The sequence below is a fragment of the Cupressus sempervirens genome, chromosome 6 (genome assembly GCF_028749045.1).
Source record: "Cupressus sempervirens isolate cs-2001-9-10 chromosome 6, ASM2874904v1, whole genome shotgun sequence".
Lineage (NCBI taxonomy): Eukaryota > Viridiplantae > Streptophyta > Pinopsida > Cupressales > Cupressaceae > Cupressus > Cupressus sempervirens.
Window position 1 is genome coordinate 48,524,150 of NC_143123.1, and position 18,647 is coordinate 48,542,796.

Genomic DNA, 18,647 nt, shown 5'->3' on the forward strand with positions numbered 1-18,647 from the left:
AGTTAGAAACATATATTATATTATTTTTTTAATATTTTAATAAGTAAAAATAAAATCAAGAATTGTCTGACCTCAATGTGGACTATTAGTTATTATCAAGAATTGTTGTTTCACACTAATTCCCTTTGGTTTGCTTAACTCATGCCCTCACTATGTGTTGGAAAACTGAAATAATCTTGAAAAAAAAGAAACAAGCTGTGAAAACAAATGTTAGATGAGGAACTTACCTCTAATGTAGTGGATTTGATGCCCTAGTCTTCTTTGAACTTCATTGAAGGTCTCAGCCAGAAATTTCAATAGACAATATTTTTGAACCACTTGAATTTGTGCCACCACATTTATCCATTCATTTTCATCATTTCCCCATACTAGCATCTGTGAATCCAATTCCCCTTTTGCGGTGACCTGGTCTTCATAAGCTTTCGTAGATTCAATTATTTAGTTCTTTCCCTGTTGCACAATGTTTTCCAGCTGCTCATCAAATGCTCCAAGTACCATTTTCCCCTTTTGAATTCGATGATTAACTTTTTGGCTTGTGGATGACTTGGGATCAAAGGATTGAGGGCCCTAAGCAGGTGGTTGGTCCACGAATGGCATCTATGTACTCGACCATCATTCTAAGCATCTACTTTAATTCCTTCTTGTCCCTCTCATCTTTCCATGAATGGTTCAACAACTTTTTTGCAGAAGCCTTGAAGAGGTGATTATCCGTCTCCCTATCTGCCACCCCAAGATCCATTTTCTCTTGTTTGAAATCAGCAGCAGCACGTTTTGCACATAAGGAAGTTGGAGGCCGCATGCTGCACGAAAGGAAGCTGAAGGTCGCACAGAAGGAAAGAAAAACACTTATAGGAATAAAGAAGGTGTCATACGGGGTTCGAATCTACTATCTGGAGGGTACAGTGAATTCCAACATTATAAGGCAGATAAGATAATATTAGGGCACCAATTGCACAACATATATGGCAAACAAGAATAGATGTTGAACATAGATATTCACCAATTATATTTGCAGACAAAGATGGCGCTCTAGGTGTGCCAAATGATGAGAGCTATTTATGACCTAAATTATACCATATTTTAGCCTTCATGCTCATTTCCATATCCATTTTAAAATTCCATTTTCTCCTTCTATGTTGCATATGATCCAATATATATGAGTAATATTTAATCTAGTTATTAAAGTATGTGAATAAATAGATGTGATTGTATTTATCTAACATGTTGATTATTAGTGTGGGTCTTCATGTAACCTACCATGCATCTTTTTGATTACTACATATTTCCATCAGCTTTTCAATGGATGACACTTAGGCAATATAACTTAGTGATGATTATAATGTTGTTGAAGGAGGAAGACTGCAAGCCTTAGTTTGTGGTAAAAGACACACTTTCTAAACAAAGGAAACAAATGACAACTATTTCTATTTCTATTTCTTCTCAAACCATTTTAATTTATGGATCCTCCAAATATCCATTGTGACACTCATTTCAGTGTTTTTATCGGCATAAAGGCACATTTAGTTTTCATTGATATTTGATGCAGATCTTGTCCACAATACATGTATGTGTGGAGAGGACATCAAGGAGATTTGCGTACTAGAAGATGGAAACAGACTTGGTCCAAAATCAACCATTGTCATTGCTGAGGATTTTGTACATAATGGGTAAAGATTGTGTAGTTGAGATGCATTTTCAAGTCTCACATGGACAGGAAACCCATCAATCAGATTCTTCCTATATTTGTCTTTTGTTACAACAAAGCCATCTCAAAACCATAGGTCAATGAATATGGATGAAGACAACACTATTCTGTTAGAACGATAACAACAAAGTGCCTATTCTTTGCAAGCAGCAGATTTCTGTAATAACCCTTGATGGCTATATCTACTTAAGAGCAACTTCTTCCTACTAATTTATGGGTTTGATAGTTCGTCAAGCACTTGGCATGAATGCTATTATGCTGAATAGGAATAGTTAAGATATGACATTACATTGAAGTTTATGGCATGCAATTAAATACTCATTATTGCTTGCAAACTCTAGGACAATACTGATATGAATTTAGCTGAGAAATTTATCTAAATATAAATTTCTAAACAATTCCACAGTCTGATATAAATGATCACTTACAACAGTACCTAGAAGGATAACACAGGTATGATGGAGCCCTTAAATGGATAACATCTCTTAGAAGTTGAATATAACTTGCTGCCAATGCATGTAATCATGGAACATAGACACTTCCAGGTCAAAACAAGCCTCTTTGCTCCCTAACATTGCCCTCTAAATGAATGTTGTTGCCTCTAGACAGCCTATAGTTCTCTGAAAATACCAACCATGGTCCATACCATAGTTGGCATAATCACCGAATAATTGGCGAGTTTCTACTAATCGCTGAGTTTTTGGGACTGGCGAATTTTTCATGGATTTAATCGCGACTCGGCTACAGGAAAAATTGCCGAGTTTTTGTGGAAAAATCCTTGATTAATCGCCTAGTTTTTCAAAAAAGCTTCTTTTTTTATTTTTATTTCTGTTAAAAACAAAAGGCAAAAAGCCTATAAGTATTATGAAAAATAGAGTTACAGTATGCTAGTAGAGCTTGGAAGAGGAAGATGTGATTGTAATGATGTTTTTACTTCTAGTTAGACACAAACTATTTACTATTATGCTTCTCGCCTTCGGTATTCTGCATGAGAATGTGATTTTGTACCCACTATGCATTTATATATATCTAAACTCCTAGTTGTTTCTTTTGTGTTCTCTATAATGAACTCATTAGATGCATCTTCTCATTGAAATTTGCAAGAAAATGTGTTTTGAATTAAATTTTAGTGGTTTTTTTAGGTATCCGAGTTTTTAAAAAAAATGGCCGAGTTTTTCCTGATTAAACTTTTGGGGAGCTTGGCAAGTTTTCCAACTATGGTCCATACATTGGCTGCGATCTGGTTATAATTTTTCAGAACTGATGCCAAATGTGTGAAGATCCTTGCTAAAATACCGCTAAACTTACCAAGGCTGAAGTAAGGAATTTTTGTCAAACACTTAACATGCAATCTGAACTGTACTGCTGTAGAATGAAACTGAATATGTTCTATGGAAATTCCATCAAACACTTGGCATATAATCAACTAAACTGCTGATAGTAAATAACTGATTGAAAATTGTTAATGCCAAAACCCACACAAAACAATGATGTTAAACAGTACCAATGGATATGCATTCAATATAGATGTCACTTACCTCAGAGATTTTGCAATTAATTGACACTTGAAACTATTACAAATATGCAACACTAAGAGTCCTTATTGAATGGACTGATTATGATTTCACAGTAGGCTCTGACTGAATACAAATGATTGAATTATTGCAAAACCATTACATAGTGACTGAACTTTTAAACCCTTATATCTGAATATGACATTTGCAATTTTTTGAACCAAATGCAATCAAAATGGAACCTGATTACTGCCAAAAATGCTGTGGTCAAATGTTGAAGCTGGAACAACAATGCTGCACCCAGAAAAACTGCTCTGGACAGACCCTGTACGGCCAGCAGGTACAGCCGTACCTGTGCAGACTGTACGGCCCTTGGCAAAAATAATTGCTGGAGTGTTAGCTGCCGAAAATGCCAAGAAAAGGGGCGCCTAGGGTGGTAGAATGACCTCCCAAAATTGTAAAATCAGATTCCTAGCCGGTTGGAAGTTATGAGCAAAAATGTCTGCCCGTTATTGCATAACAGGTGCTGTCAAAAATGCCTCAGAAATGCCCTGATTTATATGCAAGAACTGATCCTCTTGATGTATCAATAAAGCACAAGTCTTCTTGCAACAAAAACCTTCAAACCCTCAATCAAATCTCTGTCCAAACTGAATATACCAATGAAGATCAACATGAAATGGCTGAGTACCGCTTCCAATGTGCAACCCCTCAGAAGGTCTTTCACTTCCTCAGTTATGCAGTCTCTTGAGAGGTATTGTTCTCAAGGATTATGCCGAATATTTGTAGACTATCAAGCTCCACAAATGCTCATAGAAGATGTAATTGAGTTATCAAATCCCGCATATGCAAATGAGAGGCCAAGCCCTCTATTTATTCACTTTTCTAAGAAGTTACTAAGAACTTCTAGAAGCATCCATTATAAAATCTCATTATAATGCAATTCACTTTTCTAAGAAGTTACTAAGAACTTCTAGAAGCATCCATTATAAAATCTCATTATAATGCACTTTTATAATTAAATAACTTTATAAAATAAAAGTGCAACTTAACTTATAATTATAACATGTAGGCCCCATATAGATAAAATAATATCTCCAAGAGCATTATAAGCCATCCAATCACCAAATAAATGCCAAAATGACTCTCTCATCAATCCCATCTGCCTACGAGAGTTTGTAATAGGCAAATCCACGAACAATGCCATGTCATACTAAAGAGGGGACATTACAAAATGTCTTGTGTGAACGATCTCTTGATATAGGCTCAAACCGAAATGTTTGAGAATGCTGGAGCAAGCTTCGGGATGTGATTTGGCTTTCCTCAGTTCCAAGTGTATACCAAAGGCCCCAATAGAAAATCATAGATGATCAATATTGGAAACCGATCTGTTCTTGCAATCCATAACACATCTAGCGAACCACAGGTCCTCCTTGATATGCTTGGAATGCTCACATGAAATGATGATTGGTCTGGACTGCTCACGTGGATGATAACTAGGTTTGGAGAACTCATGTGAATGATGACTGGGTCCCCACACAACTGGCAAAAAATGCAGGCCCTACTATGTATGTTGCCTAGCTCTGAAATGGGTTGTATTTAATTTGAAACTCACCATAGAACCACTGCTAAGCCAACGCAATATCTTGAAGTCAATCAGCAACCAGCAAATGCCACAAACTCGAATTTCCAAATTGCAATACACTAGTGTTAGGAAAATTCAATTCCTTTCTCAGTTCATAGAGTGTCCAAAATTCAATCTCCAAGCTAGAGTGTAAACAATAGGAGAATGTGCAAGACATTATACCTCAGTAATGAATTGTACTCAACCTTCCAGTTAATCTCTGAATGATAATGCCAATCTCCCAGACATAGATAATCATAGATAGGAGATTTAACTAATGAAATCACTATACATCAGTAGTGACTCCAGACAATCTTCAGAAACTCAGAAACCCTTATACTTAAGCAAGAGCTCACAGTTTAGAACTCAGAAGAAACCACAAAGGCAACAAAAAGCAAATATATATTCAAGTGTGCTTTTCCCAAAGAAATGAGCTCTCATTTATAATTTTTCGTTGGCCAAAGTTTCCTAAAAAACTTCACTTCAGAAATTGTGGAAGTTTCCCAAAAGAACTCAACACTAGAAACTTTCCAACATACATTTTAGAAATATCTCTAAATGTTATTATTATAATAATATAAATATCATTATAATAATGCACTTAATAATTATTGAATAAATAAGAGCTCATGCAATTATTAACCTTATTCACTGTAGGTGACGACCAATTGCCAGAGCCACCCACTGCACTGCCAAAAATAGCAATTGCCAAAAATAGACTTACTAAAAATAGTAAGTTCACAATTGAGACCCCCAAAACACCCAATCCGCTCACGAGGGTCGTTATGATGAGCTAACTCCATCAACTACATAGACTCACCAAAAAACAGGGACATTACAATTTTTGTTATACGTTTGTTACATAATTCTTTTTATGGAGTACATATCAAAGTAGTTGCAAAATTGTTAGAGTTGCATATATATAAGTGTGGTCGGTAAAAAGTATAGTGTAGCCGATGGTAGAGTAGTATCCGAACGAGTGCATGATGCTTGAGTCACCCCTTCGGAAAGGTATATGTACACGTCCAAGATGGACTTTGGAATCATCATTGTGATCATCATAGTCATTGTATTCGGATTGTAATCATTAAGTGCATATATGAATAAAGTATCTGTTCTGCGTTGAATTGTGTTATACTACATGTGTTGATCTTTTTACCCTGTACGGTAAACATTTGGCGACATTGCCGAGGAATCCTGGTAAGTTTCTTTTCCTCCGCTTGTTGATATGCTTAAACTTGTCGACACCCACACGGGAAGCAGTTCCAAAGAACCCATTACAAGAGGTTGGGCAAACAAAGAGTGAGGGAGTATCGCATAGCGCTGTTGAGTGTATGGTGGAGGCAGTGGAGAGGGATATGGGTGCATAGCAGGAACACCTAGTAGCGCGGGAGAGAAGGATGAGAGAGACATATCTTGCGGATGTAGTAGCCCTAGTGACTCGGGCTCGCCAGGTGTTAGATTCGATAGAAACTCAGGCGTTGGAGTCAGTGGTGAAGGAGCTGGAGGGAGTCATATCCTTTATGAGGTTGGGATTTCTAGCTGCTTTTACAGTTTTTTTTGAGGAAAGGGGATGGTCGGATTTGGAGACTGTGCAGATGTGGCAGGACTGAGCCATGATGAGAGACCCTGAGATGGAGAGCCGGGTAGAGGCTCTGATTCATGAGATAGTGAAGTTATACAAGGAGGTGTACTACACTCTTCGGAGGAGTCAGGCGGATTAGGTAGCAACTGAGAGAGCTCAGGAGGAGTCAACTACTAGGTTAGCTTCAGAGAGGGTAGCTTGGGAATTTGAGAGGGCGGCCTGGCAATCCGAGAGGGCAGCCCTGTTAGTAGAAAAAGAACAATTGGTAGTAGAGGAGGAGTTGGGCGAAGTCGGAGAGATGATGCAGTTAGCCCTAGAACCTTAGATGGAAGCGGAAGCAGAAGCAGAGTTGAAGATTAGGAAAGAACAGGTCTACAAGCTACGGGCGGAGTTGAACGAGTTGAGGATGCGGATGACCACTATGCCAGGGTCGCATCCCTCTGTCTAGTATTTATGCAGTAATGTATTTTGTTTATTTTGAGTTTTGTTGTATCGTCATCCGAAGACGACTTTTCTTTTGGGGGGGATCATGTGGTTGGTAAAAAGTATAGTGTAGCCGACAGGTAGAGTAGTATCCGAACAGGCACGTGACGCTTGAGTCACCCCTTTGGAAAGGTATATGTACACGTCCGAGATGGACTTTGGAATCATCATTGTGGTCATTGTAGTCATTGTATTCAGATTATAATCATTAAGTGCATATATGAATAAAGTATCTGTTCTGCGTTGAATCGTGCTATACTACACGTGTTGATCTTTTTACCCTATATGATAAACAATAAGCAGCGTAAAGAGACTCAAAATATTACTTGTATCATTTCTGAGAAATAAAATTGAGGTTTTGTTGATAAGTCCAATGTAGAAAATCATTTCTGCTTCACTTACCTTGTGAACAAGAGGAAGGGCCCACTCGTGGAATGCTTGGTGAGATTATTTTGTATTTCAAATTACTTAAAGATTGTGTGTTGTGTGATACGTTTTAAGAGATTAATATATAGAGAAAAACATTTTAACGATTTAAACATGTCTTGAATTCTAAAAGGTTTGAAATGATTGATTTCGTTTGATTATAATTATATTTTGAATCAATCAATTCAATATTGAACATAACTCTTATTTGAAACTGAAACATTTGTGTAGCGTGTTTATCATAGAATATTTGCAAATCCATTTCGTTTCCATAGTTTGGTTGGTAGGAAGTAAAAATTCTTGTAACTATCTTTGCCTGGGTGTGCTGTTCATTTTCTGCAAGGTTGTATTCTAGATTACATCTTCATGTTTTATTCTAGCTTTTAGAATAGTTTACTTTAAGAGTTGTGTGTTTTAGTTTCTGTTGCCAGGAAGTGATAGTTTCTGTCGCTAGGAAGTGATAGTTCTTGTTACTAGAATTGCTTTGATTTGCTATAGGTTTGTTTTTGTGTGTTCTAACTGCATCCATAATCGCTCAACTCACAACTTGCACCCCTTGATGGTATATTACCCAGACACCTTTCGCAAGCTTGTGCCCCCGGATTGACATGATTAGACCAAGATGAAGCTCATTTTAAATATTAAATCTTTCTCATTAGTTGCCACAATTTTGGCCTATCACCAAACCCGAAGCAAAGTAATACAGAGAACCGGAATAGGGTGAGGGTTTAATCCCACCAAAACTGAAGTAGCCAAGTAGGGAAGGTCTTCCACTTTCAAAATGGTGAGCTATACAAAACTCCAAGGAGAATTCGTATTACAAAGAAATAATCCAAATTGCATACTAACAACTTCCTACATGTAACACATAAATACCCATTCGGAGAAAACTCTCGAGGGTTTACAAGAGAATGTTGACACGAAAAACACCTACTGATAATTAATAAAAGTTGGGCCCCTTCATTAATTAAATCAATTAATTAAATAAGTCCTTGTGAATTTTTTATTTATTTTAGGACCATTTAATTAATTAACCTAATTAAAATATTTTATTAAAAATTGGGGACATTACATAATACAAACACACCCTTTCAATATAGCTTGCCACCGCTAAAAAATATAACCATGGAGATCATGCATGCTTGACCACAAAGCCCAAAATCTTCCAATCAATCCAAGTTATGAGAAAATTGCAATATTATGGGCAATCTCCTTCTCCAATTCACCCTTTAGATCTACAAAGATGGTCTTGTTTGTTTAAGATTTGACAACCCCACCTGAACTCTCATCTTGGCTGTGATGCCAAAAACCAAGGAATTTGTCGGTGTTGAAACCTTAGTGGAATTATGTGGCCATATGTCACTCCATTTCTGACCATTCTCCCTGCTTCGTGCTTCCTAGAAAGTTCCAAAGATTTTGTGTTTGGAGAATTGGCGCCATACTTGTTTTTCCTTGTTCTTAAAGAATACCCTTCTTAAGGAACATTGTAAAGGCAAATATGGCCCCTTCTGCACTTTGCTAATAGTTAGAAACTTGACCCATAGCCATTGGTAGAGCGGTAGAAGAATCCCCTATTCACTGAAAAAAGTCGTAGTCGCTCCATTGAAGACAAATGTTAATGTTAATGAAAATAAATGAAATCAATGACAACATCATAATTAGGTGAAATAGAAGGGATGTGTATTGTTGTATGCTTAGTCTTTGTGATAATTGGGCCGATCTAGAAAATCCAAATAGTTTGATAAAATGTTCTTTTCCAATTGAACTCTTTCCAACTATTCTTTCTATTTTAGGATTATGTTGGTGGATCAAGTATTCTAGAGTTACTTGATCTTGGGAAAGATCAAATAAACTAGGGTGTAGATATTAGCACAGAAGTTGCTGCTCACATTCCTAGAGGAAACAATCTACTTCAAGCTAGGGAATTTTTGTTTGAAGATAGATTGGTCAGCTCATCAACAAGTATGGGTGATTAAAGGCCAAATGTCGAGAGTGGATTTAATTTCTCTTTCACTTTGGGCATCGCTGGACCTACGAGGGTGTTGCTTGAGGCATCCTTAACAGATTGGATACAACCAAAAAAATAATAATTAAGAATCCTGATAGTTGTATCTAATGTTCACTCAACTCTAAAAGTTGTGAGCTGACCAAGGGTCAAGCTACTGCACATAAAACCTCTTTAGAGCTGATTAAGAGATTCATTGCATAACAACAAGATGATAGCATGCAAGACATTACTTTCTAAGGTGAGGATTTTTCTGGTTTGCTGAAAAAAATAGAAGTAAAAAAGTGTTGGAAGAAAAAGGGAATTACTGGTACAGTCCAAAAAATGTGTGAAAAAATATTCCTCTTGATGAGGATTCCCATATCTTACTCATAAATACTTGATGACTAAATCAATTGACCACTTCTATAATTTTTGTCTATAACTTGAAGTTGTAAATTTGATATCTTTCTATTTACTTTTCACAGAAACATTATAGTATATATCTATTTGTATAATAAAAAAATATACAATACCATTCATCATTTAAAAACTCATAAAAAGATTGTACACTTCTAAATGATAAGGGAACACAATCTCAAATTTCTACCAACAATCTATTCTAATTGCTGGATGAGTAACCCCTCAGATTGGTTAGAACTCAAATACTAACTCCCTTTGATGTGGGTCTCACGTGTGATAACAGAGTATCCTAAAAAATGGAACATATCCTACTTTCCTCTTCTGTAGACCTTGCTATTTTTCATCTGCTATACCATTTATCTATATATAAAATAATATTAAAAAATTGTTTTCTTAATCTTCCTAAGATTGAGGTAGTTTTTTAGTGTGAAATGCATGTTGTAATGGTTGCACAACTTTCCAAAGAAGACCAAGGAGTAATGCATGTCAAAACCTAGATGATATCATTCTTCTTCCATGTTTTGACATGAGAGTTTTAGAACAGGTTGTAGTTGGTTTATCTTGGATTCCCCTCTTCAGCCGGGTGACAAGATCTCAAGCGTCAAAAAGATATTCTGCATTGATACTGATTTCAGCCTATGGCGAAAGCAATCAATAATACTTCACGATAAAAAAGATGCAAAAACTTAAGTAATTTCTAGCCACAAATTTTCTCCCACATTGGCAATCGAAGCAAGAAGAATGTCGTTGTGTAAAGTTATTGCGCAATGCAAATGAACATGAATACGAACAAATCGGTAAATGAAAAATAGTAAATATTAAATGGTCTGAATTTCTTTCATCGTCTTGCATTCCCTATAAAACATTTTGCATTGTTAATATCCAAAGTTAGCCACTCCAGTTTAGATAGGGAACACCTTCAGTGTAATTATCATTTGGATATTAATTAGCATGCTATTATCTAAGTGTTAATTCGTTAAATAATTGAAAATATTATTCAACTAATATTCTTAAACATGATGAAAGAGATTTGTTTATGTAACAATAGAAATGACCTTGTAGAAATTAACCATTTATATGTATCCTTTTATACTTGAATATTACCAACCACATCATTTCTTGGTGAGAAATTTGGCAACTGGCACAAATCTCTAGAAAGTAAACAATATTCATATGTAATGTCCCTTTTCTAGAACATTAGAGAATTAACAGGCCAACCCAATAAAATATTAAAATTGACTTGTGGGGACTACTATTTCTACTCCCAAGATCTGGTTGATAGCTTGGTTTGAGATCTAGGAGTTGATAGGATGAATGCTTTGCACTTTGTGGGTTATGTCAAGTTACTACATTGTTTGAGGCTTGATGCAGTTATGATCAGAGTAACACAACAAATAGGTGCAAGTTTGTTTTCCAGATTGATATGGGATCTTGATATTGATTACTTGAGGACAAACAATTTCAAAGAGGAAGGACTGTAATATCCCCTTTTTTGTGACAATAGAGAATTAATAGGCCAACCAATAAAATATTGAAATTGACTTATGGGGACTTAATGCAGAATTATTAAAAGTAATTTAATATTAAAAAGAGGGTTAATAAGAGAGAAAATGGTAAGAAGACAAGGAGACAAGAAAGGGAAGCTGGAGAGACACAATTGGATACATTAAAAGAAGGAATATAGACTCATTGGCATACTTGATATTGGATTTGTTTTCTGATTTCTCTTGGAGAAATTGATGAACTTTTAAATTTTATTCAGGATCCCGAGGATAGAAACCTTTAGGCCTTCTTGGTGAATTTGACGTAAACCCAGTTCAACTTGGTGGTGGATTTGAGACAGAGTACACACTGTGTATACATGTTCTTCCTTGGTATTTTCCAATCTGACTATGTTACTGTATTTAAGATTGAATTTTGGTGTTATGAAGTTATTGTATTGCTGGTTTATAATGCAATAACTTTTCATTGGATCAATTGCTTGTTTATTTGTGGAATAATTGTAAAACAGTTGCATGCAATTGTTGTTTAAATTTTCTGTGATACATTGAGGAACTTTGGAATAATTTCCATCCGGGATATTACATCATAATGCCAAACAAGTCCTCCATATCCTCCTTTTATGCTCTCCATAAGAACAGATATAATTTAAATTCTTTTTTAAAATAATAAGCTTCCCAAAAATAATTATAAAATAACTTTTCAATGTATTACTTTTTTGCTTCTTGAAGTGACTTTATAATATTTTTTTTATTACCAAGCAAGATCAAAGTAAAATATCCAACTTAGAATTATAATTAATTAAATATATGTTACCCAGGACTATTAATTTATACAACTCAATCTAATTAATTGAAGTATTTTCTGTTTGAATGCCTGAACTGAAAACGGGGAGATTACAGGCTGCCTGTACAGAAGATGGGGTGATGACATGCTTTTTATTTTTTCATTTGGGAGTGGCATGAGAAGATGCAAACATCATGATATATTGTAATTTCATGTAAGGGGTTTTCGAGAATTAAGAATATAGTACTGACAATCAAATCATAAACTAAGGGCTAGTAGCCTATCATTTAATATTAGGAACCACCAATTAGTGGGTACAATTGCCAGCTTAGGAAAATAAAGAGAAACATTGGCGCATTCATCAGAAATAAACAATTTGATAATTTGAAATTTATAATTTTTTTGTTGTTTTTGTCATCTGCAGATGCTGATGCTATTTATGTCATTTTAAATTTTGTTTGTTTGTTTTGCTTTTACAGGTGTTTTTCTGGAGCCTTCCAAGCTGTGCTGGCAATCTGGTAAAGAAAACCTGAAAGGAATTGAAATTCATTTAATCTCAAACAATTTGATACAGTCAAATTTGATATCCTCTGCCTTTATTTCCTTAAAATACAACAGCTGAGGCAAGCACGTTCTAAACTGGAAGCTGATTTGGAAAGTGCTAAGAAAAGACGGGCTGAGTTGGCTTTGCTAAAAGAATCTTTACAGAAGGGCAGGGAAGATTCTGTATGTACAGTTTAATTCCTCATGATCACATTAATCAGTTGTGGAAAGAGAACGATTCTAGAAAACATCCTGAATTACTATTTTTCATTTTGAGATACTTTTTCCAGGTTGAGAGAGAGGCTGCTTTGAATGACCTCAAAAAGATAGAAAAAGAGTACAGAAAACTAAAGGTAAATCCTGCAGTGAGAATGTTAATATTTTTATAATTCAAATTGCATTTGAAAGTTTGTTCCTGGAAGCAAGCCATTGTAATGATTAGAATGATGTGGTTTCTGATGATAAACCTTCAGGAAGAATTGGGATGCTATGCGGATAATGATCCGACTACTGTTGAAGCAATGAGTAAGTAGATGCATTATGTTGTTTAGCATCTATCCTAAATAGAGTTTATAGCCTGTTGTGATCCATAAATTCTCTATTTTATTGTACAAATTAACAAATCTCACTATTATGTTACTGTGCTACTTGGAAAATTGAAATGACAGTTAATTAGTGGACTGAAAGACTGTTTAGGACTGGAGATAAGAACTAGGACCAAATAAAGTTCTCAGACACAATAAAAACTTCTTGTCCTATAAATGCTAAGATGAGGAAAAGGCAGTTGGTACCAGCAATTATTTGTGCGTCTGATTGTTGTTACAAAAAAAAAAAAAACAAGTAGAGAGATAAGAGATACAACCTCAAATTCTTTTTCTTAGCTGTTAGATCTTCCGCTTTGCTTTTCAGCTAAAATTCTTCTTGTTTGAGTTATTTCAACACTCAAACATATTATGATATTAGATAGTTTCTATTTACTCTCTCTTCCATCTTTTTCTAATGGTCACTCTTTTTGTAATGTTTCCATTATCTCCTTTTGTTTGTTATGGAAACTTTCTTTTTCACTCTACAAGAATGTTTCTATTTTCTTTCTTTTGTTTATTATAGAAACATTCTCTTGTATCTTGTATATATAGATCATTCATGATATCTATTTAATAACATAAACAAGTATTTGACCAATTACTTTGTAATATGGTATCAGAGCCATTTCTTTAAATTTTTTCGAAAATCATAATTTCTTTTATGAAATTATCATACCCTATTTTTGAAATTATTTTCTGAAATATTTGCTTCGAATTGGGGTTTGTTTGAGAATATTGACCATCAATATTCACATTTTTTTTTGGCTGTTTAAAAAAAAACATGATTGTTTTTTGGGCATTCGGCCATGTCTTTTGCACATCTAGATTTGGGAGTGATGCCAAGGGTTTCTTAAAACCCTCAGTAACAGATTCGTGCCTAGAAATTGTGTTTGTTGCTGCAGTTTCGGCCATTGATTTCAAGCTTTTTCCAGCCTAGGATGTTTATGTTCGAAACCCTAATTTTTGGGCTCAATTTTTTTTCTTTTGATTTCTGATTCTTATTGGTTTTTTCGAGAGCTCAACTGGGTTGCGTCAGATTTTTCTTGGACAAACAAGTAGAGAGATAAGAGATACAACCTCTAATTTTTTCCCTTAGCTGTTAGATCTTCTGCTTTGCTTTTGAGCTAAAATTCTTCTTCTCTGAGTTATTTCAATACTCAAACATGCATTCAATCCTCTAATTGTCCCTCTTTATGATGTAGGAGCATTCTTTGGTTGTTGGCAATTTTGCATCGCCCAAAAATATTTCCTTTTAGTTTATATGCTTACTGTTCATTTGGACAAATTTCTTGTTGTTTTAGGTTACGATCGGTCTAGTTGGCTTGATTTCTTATGAAATCCTTATCGCATGGGCTAGGCATTAGGGAGATCCAGCGTTTAGCTTTGCATCTTGTTCTGATGTTTTCAAATGGAGTTACCTTAAGATCGGTCCAATTCTATACTAACTTTCTTGTTCTAATGGTCAGGGTTGCGAATTATAGTTTGATATGAAGCTTCACGACGTGAATGTGTAATGGTGCATTGTTCTATGTTGTAATATGTTTGATCGACCCTCTTGTATGTTCGTATGGCATGATGTATTCATTTGGGGTTATTCTTATGGATTTGGGTCCTAACCCATTTGTTTGTAATGCATTTTCTTTGTTTTGGAAATTAATGATCAAATAGACCGACTTATGGCTAGCAATCTTGCATATATATAGAGTAGTAGTTCTTGTTTAGGTAGTGCAAGGAAGGCAAGGTAGTGCTAGATGGCTAGGTTGCTAGATGGATAGAATAGATTTGGTAGAAGCAACAGGGATAACTTAGGTCTTTTTGAAAGCAGCATAATCTTGTGAGATGATCAGCTACTAAAGGCTAGAATGTGTTATTGCAGTTGTATATTGACAATGACTATGTAATGTCTGCATTTAAAAGCTATCTTGATGATAATCCGGTGATTTTCTTCCTTTGTTGTTCATTGCTTGTTAGTTTGTTTGGGCATTTTCGTTGTGGTTTAACCTAGCTGCAAGGTCAGATATCTCCTTTTAGGATTCTCTCTTTTTGACTATGTCAAGTGGTATTAGAGCTTAGGTTGGTTTACAGCAGAGTAGAACAAGCACTAGGAAGTTGGTGTCTCTGACTTGCATGCTTCATTGTTGTGGAGTGGCAAAAGTTGAGGATACGATCCACATAAAGTGGAGGATAGTGTAAGGTGGCAAGAGGATTGGTTGTTGGAAGATTGGATATAATACTTGTGAACTTCGTTGCGGGGTGGAAGAAGATTGAATCTGACCTGCAATTATGGAGGGTTGCACAAGGGGGATTGGTTGGTTGACAAGTTGATAGTTTCCCGGCTACTGAGACCTTGTTGCTTGAGGTAGATTGTTGGTGTTGGTAGATCGTCAGATCAGATTTGGGCAATAAACACTTGTAATTAGATCATCAAACCCGAGGAGTTGAAGATTGATATCTTTGTAAACATGCTGCCTACAAGAAAGAATCCTAGAAGACTAGAACAAACATAATGGAGGATTTCAGAAATGAGATAGGGATTGAGATCTGGAATGCTTTGGCTGAAGCTAGGAGAAACCCTGAGATTGAAGAATAATTTGAAAAAGCTGCTGAAGATCTTGAGATAGATTTAATGTCCCCATTTTGTCGGCATCAGAGTTTCAGGGATTAGCCTATTATTGTGATCCTTGTAGGCTAATTATTGTGGATAGAGGGTCTTCTGTGGCAATGGCTTGACTTGGGATGGTCTTATCTTCTCCACATCTCAGTAAGCTACAAGTTGGTTTTTGTTTGGCTCAAATCGAACTTCGTTTGAGCTTAGTTTTGTGTACTTACTGTTTGTGGTAAGTTGGTGTTGATCGAGATGGACCGTTTCTATTTTTGGAAAGTGCATTTGGTTACATGGAGAAATAATAGGCATCACCCCTATTTTAGACGACAAATTTAAATGATGAGTATTTTGGGAGTTATTATCTTTTTAGTGGCCAAATTATTATTAAATAATTAAATGGCTATTTATAAAGTTATAATTTCACATAAGTTGAAGATTGAGTTATCATTGGAATGTTGCCAAAAGAGTTAAGTTGGAAAGTTTCAAGAGTTGAGTTATTTGGGAAACTTCCACAATTTCAGAAGTTGAGTTCTTTTGGAAAGTTTTGTCAACAAAGGCATTATAAATATGAGCTCATTTCATTGAGAAATGCACGCTTGATTATACATTTGATTTTGTGCCTTTGTGGCTTTTTCCTGGGTTATTTACTGTATGCCCTTGCTGATGTATAAGGGTGGAAAATCTTTTTTGCATTGTAGTTGTTGAGGTATAGCTAATTTTGCCCAACTTCTGTATTGTTCATCACTGTATCTAAGAAGTATTTTCATTCCATTGCTGAAGTATAGTGGATTTGATATTTGTTGGATTCTCCTACTGTGTTCACTGTGGCCAAGGAGACGAACATCTTGGAGGTTAATTAATTGCTGCTGTTTGTTAATTAAGGGGGGATCGAGCTAGTTATTGTGATAGCTGGGAGTGTCATTTTGGAAGTATGTGTGGTATTGGGGGGTTTAGTTTGGACATTATATAGGTATTGCAGGTAATTGACGACATTGAAATATGGCTAGCGAGTGGCCAAGTAAATCTTTTGCAATCACGTGGGTAACCCGTGAAGTGACATTGACATCAGATGTCCTTTATAATTTTGCTGCTGTCGTAATTGGGATCTGAATTCACCATTCAGATATTGGGCGTGAAGTCCGGTTGTATTTGAAATTGGAGGTGGCAGCTGCCAAATATTGAAGCCACATGAATGCATTCTAGACATCCTTGCTAATTGGATGCAATTGCAAACATATTCAGCAAACAAGTTCTTGCAAAATATTGTAATTTGATAATAAGTTTGCTCATAAAAACTTGTCTTTCCATTTCAGTAATTTAAATAATTCTAGAGTTTTTTTTATGGTCATTGTGTTCTCCATTGTGTTAATATGCGATATGAAGAATTCAAAGAGATAGTTTAAATAAAATAAAATAGTGGAATTAGTTCATTGGCTGTCTAAGATTTGTAGAGGAAAAGCCAAGGGTTTTTACAAATAAAGTTGATATTCTTGTAGAGGAAGAAAGATTGTTGAGAGAGCCATGACAAAAATGGGTTAGTCATAGAATGGATGTTGCATGCTTTTTCGGTTTTTTACATCCAAAGGAATTGATAGATTGGATTAATGAACTACATGATTAGTTTGAGCTTGAAGATATTAGAGATCCACAAAGAGTTAGGTTAGAACATGCTAAGTTGAAGGATCATGTTGCCTTATAGTGGAAATAATTGTAGAAAGGTAGGGAAGATCATGTGAACCAAAGATCAATAGATGGAGAGGTATGTTCTAGACTTAAGGCTAAGGTCATACTAGAGGATTATAAACTAGAATTGTTTAAGAGATTTCAAAACTTGAAGCAAAATGATTTGACAATTAAGGAGAATATAGAGGACTTTTTCAAGATGACAATCAAATCCAGTCACCAAGAGTCATCCAAGGAAGAGGTGGCTAGGTATGTTAAGGGTTAGAGACTTAACATTCAAGATGAGTTAAGTATGTTGAGGATTAGTACAATTGAAGATGCTTATCAATATGCCCTGAAAGCAAGAGATTAGTTGAAAAGGAGAAAAATTACTCCTAGGGTTAGAGATAAACCAATTGTTGATAAGGGCAAAACAAACTTGTGTTTAAAGAGGAACTCAATCAAAAGATTCATGGAAAAAGTTGAGGCAATGGAAAATTCAAAGGTACTTGTTTCAAATGTGAGAGACTTTGAGGAAAACAAAACCTAGTAGCACATGAGGAACAAGCAGAGAAAGATGAACTTATTGGAAGAGAAGCTACACCAAAGATGGGAGAATCTATGATGTTCAGGAGAGTCATGTTAAGTAAAAAGGAACTGAATTTAATGCAGAGAAATGAGTTGTCCTGAATTGTTTCAAAGTCCAGAGGCAAATGTCGCAAAGTGATAATGGATGGTGGAAGTTTTGATAACCTTGTATCAGAGGAAATGGTACAGAAGTTGGCATTGAGGAGACTCAACCATCCTTTTCCTTATGAGATAAGTTTGTTTCAAGATAATCATATGGTAGAAGTTAAAGAACAGTGTTGGGTTAGTTTCACCATTGGACCTTGTTAAGATGAAGTATTGTGCAATGTGGTCAACATGAGTGCTTGTCATGTTTTGTTGGGTAGAGCTTGGCAATATGATGTTGGTCCTATTCATGATTGTCCAAGGAATGTTGTTTCTATTATCAAACATGGCAAAAGCTTTACTTTACTTCCTTTGAAGGAGGAAGGAATGAAAGCTAGGAACCTAAGTATGATGAGAACATACACCTTAGGAGATTAGATTGCTAAGGATCAGAAGGTGATGGATTTACAGTAGGTGGCTGAAAAGGTTATTGAGGTGATACAATTGTTGATAAATCTAATGAATGAGTATAAACCGGTGAACTTGAAGAT

The 18,647-nt window shown here is 35.5% G+C and overlaps 1 protein-coding gene across 5 annotated transcripts in view; it reads left to right on the forward strand.

The window, feature by feature from the left end:
- ATMND1 (Mnd1 family protein) overlaps positions 1–18,647 on the forward strand; it is a 224,462-nt gene that overhangs the window by 120,957 nt on the left and 84,858 nt on the right. For all 5 annotated transcript variants that reach the window (XM_089786639.1, XM_089786642.1, XM_089786643.1 and 2 more), the window contains 4 exons: positions 12,510–12,548; positions 12,649–12,756; positions 12,864–12,926; positions 13,047–13,098. In XM_089786639.1, coding sequence (XP_089642765.1) covers positions 12,510–12,548; positions 12,649–12,756; positions 12,864–12,926; positions 13,047–13,098 — 262 coding nt within the window. The remainder of the gene's footprint in view (positions 1–12,509; positions 12,549–12,648; positions 12,757–12,863; positions 12,927–13,046; positions 13,099–18,647) is intronic.